Here is a 6000-nt window from a genome sequence, read left to right on the forward strand (position 1 = left end):
TACTTGCATCAGGCAGTAGGGTTAAATGATAGTACATCTGTCATCTTTGAAAACCAAGTGGGATATTCTTCCCAGATGCTGAAAAATACAAGATAGAATAGAAGTTCCATTGCATTGATAAAAGTGAAACATGTATATAACAGACCCTCCAAGGTATTTTTTAACATATTTCAACACGACATAGTAAATAGGACCAGCCTAATTCCATGAAACTTAATTTACCCAAAGCCTAAAGGTCGTTATACTCTAAAACTTCAGTGTTCTGTTTTTACATGAATGCAATTCATTTTATAATGCATTCACTTTCATTTTAGAGAAGAATCACTTGCATCTTAAGAAAGGGAGAGAAGTATTTTATGCAACTGGCATTTTTCTAACATTCTCTTCCAAAGCTCTAGCGTTACATTTTTAAATTCAGCTTTTCAATCGGTTATACACACACAAAGCTGAAAAAGTCAGGCCTCTAAGAACTGGTCCCCTCAGTAGCTGTTCTCCCAACCTGCCCTCGCCTTTTCTCCTACTCCCAGATCTGGTTCAATGCAATTCTGCCTGCATTCAAATGCTTTCAGGTCACTTTTTATTATTTGGTTAAAAGTAATGTAAAACTTACATTAATCAACATGCTCACCCTGAACTAACTGAGCTGTCCAGCAGCCTAGGTAAGCCTTCCACACTGGCCCGGCTACCCGCTCAGATGCCTGCCTGTCACATGGGCCCCGCTGCCAGGCTCCCTTTGGGGCAGGTGTGGCGCATGGGCCAGGGCCTATGTTGTCAGGTGAGAACAGAGCAAGGCGGAAGCAGCTCGAGGACCCATGTGCCAGTCCCCCCATCGGGCAGGTTCACCCTCTTTCCTAGCTCCTCAGGGATCACGTGATACCTGCCTTCTCATTTCACTTATGTACACCTTTTTCTAACAACCTCGCTTCCTGCTTTTTTTCCCCGCAGCTCTGTTTTGTGATGTTCTGGACCCCCAATGTTTCCGAGAAAATTTTGATAGACATCATTGGCGTGGACTTTGCCTTCGCAGAACTCTGCGTTGTTCCCTTGCGAATCTTCTCCTTCTTCCCGGTTCCAGGTAAACAGAGAATGAAAGAAAAATTCTTATTTATCCTCATGCCTGATTCAGTCTTCTTTGTTGGCAAACGTTTGCAGTCCTGTCCCCCCCACCAAAAAAATTTTTTTTTAAGTGTTTAAATTTCACAGTGGATTAAAAAGATGCAGAGACATCATCCAGTCAGTTGAAAGTTTGAGAAACAAGTCGAGCAGGCGTCATGTGTTTCTTAAAGGTACAGTGGTTGCAAACTCAGTAAAAAGAGCCCAAAGGGAGAGCATGAGAAGTTCCGGGGGCAGTAGAACAGTTCTGTGTCTTCACTGTGGTGATGGTTACACAAATCTATGCCTGTACTGAGGCTCTAAAAGGACTGCTGGAGAAAAGAAGAATCCAGAGGCAAAGCGGAGGCCAGAAATGGGCCGTGGAGCTAGTCGAAGCTGGGGCTGATGGCACACCTGCCACCCTGTGCCTGTTCCCACGTCAGGCCACGAGCTGCCCCTGCTCTGAGATGCCAAGCATTCCTGGAGACTCTTGGGGTGCCCTCTGGTCCTTGGGGGTGGGGTGGGGGTCACCGGGGGAGCCAAGCTTTGGTACCACCTGGAAGAGGCTGCACTTGCTGGAGATCAAGGCGCATGTCGTTGACTCCCCAGTCTGGACTTGAGCGGGGGCTGGAGGTGCCAGAGCTGGGACTGGGGTGGGACTCGCCTTTCGTCTTTCCTGGCCTGTCAGACCACGGGGCGGGCGTGCAGACAGCCGGCCCCACCTGTCTTTGCCACCTGCTGGGTCTGGGCCAATCAGGTTAGCATCCGCCCATGTGGCCTCACCCTTTCTCCCTTGGCCAAACACAAGTGAGTGTCTGTGTCTCATAAATTCAATGCTTCCACCTGGGGCGGGCGGAGCACGGCGTCGGACCAGGAAGACTGCAGGTTCTTCCTCCAGAGGGACCCTGGACACGAGCTGTCACCCCAGGAGTGAGCACTTCCTCCTCCTCGATAGGCCTATGCCTGCTGCCGCCCACACGGGAGGAAGGGCTAAGCCTCCCGCTTCCCCAAACCCCACCCGGTTTCAGATCAAACCTAAATGTTGCCCAGGGTGTCTGTGCCCCCAAACCAGCCCGTCGATACTTGACGCGCTGTCCTTCGAGCCCCTCCTTGGCGCTGGGGCCGGTGCCCTGCCTGCCCTCCGGAAGCTCACAAGTCAGGCTGGGGAGACGGGGTACAGGGAACACATTGTGAGGCCTTTATGAAAACGAGGGAGCCCGCTGCGGACCGGTGGTCAGGATGCTGGGGAGGACACAGGGAAGGGATGCCCGTCCCTCTTCTTCACCCACACCTCCCTCCTCCGCACCTCCCCCCCCAGCCTGCGGGCTGGGAAACCCAGCTTCTGGTCCAGCTGCTCTCTTCCCAGAGTCAACCTGGATCACCATCAAATTGCCGCTTCTCTCTGAGTTTTCTAAACAGGCGTGATCAGAGCTTGAGGCTAGGCGGGGGCCGGGGCGGGGTGGGAGGGACTGGCAGCAGCCCCGTGCCCCAGGGATGGCGGTCATGGCGGCGAAAGGGGCTGCCCACAACCCACCCTCTGGACACTAAGGCTGTGAAGCGAGGGAGCCGAGGTGGGCACGGGGCTCCCCCAGGCCCAGAGGCGGGGATCAGGAGCCCCGGCGGGAAGACGAGGTGACCAGCGCAGGGCAAGGGCAGCAAGGCCTGCGTCCCACGCAGCCGCCCGGGGGCCCTGGATGCGCTGCGGGGGGCTCTGGGGGGTTAGAAGCGGCAGGATGGGAGAAGCGGGGCGTTGCTGATGAGTCCTCGGCTCTCCCCTCAGTCACCGTGAGGGCCCATCTCACCGGGTGGCTGATGACCCTGAAGAAGACCTTCGTCCTGGCCCCAAGCTCTGTGCTGCGGATCATCGTGCTCATCACCAGCCTCGTGGTCCTGCCCTACCTGGGGTACGTTGTCGGGGGGCTGGGGCTGCAGGGCCCGCCGCCACCTACATGCTCTGTCCAGAAGGCTACATCTGCTCTTTCCCGGGAAATCCCCAAGCACGTCTAGAGTTAGAAATGCCGAGGGATGCCTTGGTTCGCTGCCCAGGACCAGGTGGGAGGCTGTCGAGATCCATTCTAGAAAAGTACTTCCGGGGTCAGGCCCATACACAAACCGCATTGAGCATCTATCACGGCGTGGCAGGCACGGGAAGGTGAAAAACACAAGGGAGCAAGGGCGTCGCCCTGGTCTTCAGGGGCTCCCGGTCCCCTGGGGAAGGGGCATGGTCCGTCCCACGGCTTGGGAAACCCCACGGTGCAGAGAGGATGGGCGGGATGCTGTGGGCTTACACGCGGGGGCCCTGCCCCTCCCCCAGGAGACGCTGAGCTGAGACCTGAAGCAGGAGTGAGAGTACTCCGGGCCCCTGCCCCCGCAGGTGGCCCGTTTACTAGCTGCAGCCCTAACCAGCAGATCTCGAACGCGATCGTCCGGTCCCCCTGTTGTCTACACCCTTCCTGGGTTTTGGCTGGGTTTTGACTCTCTTTGTGCCTCAGCGGGGCTTTAACAGACAAATGGCCTTTGTGTGTTCATCCCCAGGGTACACGGAGCCACCCTGGGCGTGGGCTCCCTCCTCGCGGGGTTTGTGGGAGAATCCACCATGGTCGCCATAGCAGCATGCTACGTCTATCGGAAACAGGTGAGAGGTGACGCCAGAACCGCGCACCTGCCTGGCCCTCCCCAGGTGTAGGAGACAGTCTGCACGGTCTGCATACGGCCATGGGGGGGGGAGGGGAGGGGAGGGGAGGGCACAGCCCCCGCTGGCAAGGGCTGCAGGGAAGGGGCGTCCTCGGGCAGAGGCAGGTCTCCATCAGCTGATGGGCGGGCGGGGAGGTGGGAGACAGGATCCGCCCACCCCTCACTCGCGCCCCGAATGCTTAACACAAGAGCCAGGCACACAGCCCACTCCCGAGTAACCCCACTGTAAGGAACGTGCTGGCCTAAGATGCAGCCTCGGCGAGGTCGCCCCAGCCATAAACGAGATCCCAGTTCGTGGCGAGGGGTCCCCTGAGACCCCGTGGCCACCCCCTGCTCTTGGCTCCGCTGCGCTGCGTCCCCGCCCCAGCCCCACGCTGATGAGTCTGCTTTGGTCTAGAAAAAGAAGATGGAAAACGAGTCGGCCGCCGAGGGGGAGGACTCGGCGATGACGGACATACCTCCAGCGGACGAGGGCACGGACGCCGTGGAGATGCAGGAGGGGCGCGAATGAGGCGCGGACGCCCGGGCGCTGCAGGGACGGCCGAGATGACACGTCAGCGTCATCTGCTCTCCCGTCGTGTTTTGTTCCGCTTTCGTCTTTGGTTTTCGTTTGGGTAATGAAAGAGGCCTTGCTCTTACGGTTTCACGGCCACTCTGGCATACTGGGTATGCCCACGCTGATGTGAGGACCTGCAGAACGGTCTCGCCGTTGCTTTGTGGAAACAAACCAAACGACTGACTTCATGCCCCCCGCTCCGTGAGGACCCCGAAGACATAGCTGCCTCGTAGCCCACGTTGCCTCCCCACCCCCTCGGACAGTCTCCCCTTGGAACCAAAGGACCGCGGCTGTGCCGTCCATCGCCCCTTAGACACCACCGCCCGGCGGGCCACAGACTGACCCTGTCCCCTTGCATCGCTCTTGAGAACCGACAGGTGACAACTCGGCTTTCTTTGGTCGGCTTCCCAGTAACGTGACTGTGTCAAGAGATGTGGCTCAGAGGCATTGCACCGTGGATGCGACGTGTCAACACGCTGGACAGGTGGACGGACGGACGGAAATAATCTCCCGTGGGAAGGTGTGAGGTGCCTTGGGGGCAGAAACTGACACATGCAAACGATAGCACTTCACCTCACCTCTTCCTAGATTTGAGTGCGCGCTCACTTTCAGGCCCTGTCCTGTACATACGTGAGCTGCCTCGTTAAAGTTGTCCTGAAGCGAATCTCCCAGTTGCCGCGTCCTTGGGCATGACTTTCCCTGAAGGCTTGTTTTTCCACTCACCTTTCCCAAAGATGGCACTACAGCAAGGGAAACGGATGGAGCATTCTAACTTTACGTTTTAGTTTTTAAAGTGAACTGAAGCTTTAAGTCATAATCTAGCATTCTAATGCCAGGTTGCTGTATCATCACTTTGGAAGTAGATTTATGACCTGGTCCCGCCCGCCGTTCTTAGTCCTAACCGTGCGGCACAGGTAATTCCGAGTGTACTCCTGTACTCCCCTCTCACGCCACACGAGAAAGCAAGACATTTTATAAACGATAGCAAAGTCACTATGTGATATTCCCCGAAACGACACATTTGAAATCCATTCAGTGCAGTATATTTTTCTAAGTTTTGGAAAGCGGGTTTTTTCTTTAAAAAAAAATTATGGACACGGTTCACTAAATTCTTGATTTAGTCAAAATTCCTAGACTGAAAGAACCTAAACACAAAAATATTTTAAAGATATAAATATATACTGTATATGTTATGTAATTTATTTTAGGCTATGATACATTTCCTATTTTCGCATTTTCAATAAAATGTCTCTAATACAATACGGTGATAGCTCGTGTGCTCAACATACCTGCAGTTGAAACGTATTGTATCGATGAACAGTGTGTCTTGTTTGCAGCAGTTTTACAGTCTGTCATTTGTATATAAATGTAAGGGTCAGTAAATGACAAGAGAACTATTTTTCATTAGGAGCAACAGGGGTATAAATGGGTCAGCTGATGTAGACAATAGTGGGAATGGAAATATAGGCTAGAGGGGCAAAAAAGAAACAAGAAGTCAAGCCTTTTGCGTTCATTGCTTTCAGTGCCGTGTAATCATATTGTTCCTCACAGAAAAAAGAATGTAAAGGCTCGGAGTCAGCCATGAATATCACAGGGTTCGTTCACATGTCTGGACACCCAGTGACCCCTGGGGGACAAATCCTCATGTGCTTCCTCTG

General features: G+C 54.3%; 1 protein-coding gene across 1 annotated transcript in view; it reads left to right on the top strand.

The window, feature by feature from the left end:
- Nucleotides 1–4414, top strand: part of ANKH (ANKH inorganic pyrophosphate transport regulator) — a 138364-nt gene extending 133950 nt beyond the window's left edge. Inside the window, exons 9-12 of the mRNA XM_079702038.1 lie at nt 946–1075; nt 2873–2996; nt 3628–3727; nt 4184–4414. Coding sequence (XP_079558164.1) covers nt 946–1075; nt 2873–2996; nt 3628–3727; nt 4184–4297 — 468 coding nt within the window. The 3' untranslated portion in view covers nt 4298–4414. The remainder of the gene's footprint in view (nt 1–945; nt 1076–2872; nt 2997–3627; nt 3728–4183) is intronic.
- The last annotated feature ends 1586 nt before the right edge of the window (nt 4415–6000 follow it).

Source organism: Hyperoodon ampullatus (genome assembly GCF_949752795.1).
Source record: "Hyperoodon ampullatus genome assembly, chromosome: 4".
NCBI classification, from domain to species: Eukaryota; Metazoa; Chordata; class Mammalia; order Artiodactyla; family Ziphiidae; genus Hyperoodon; species Hyperoodon ampullatus.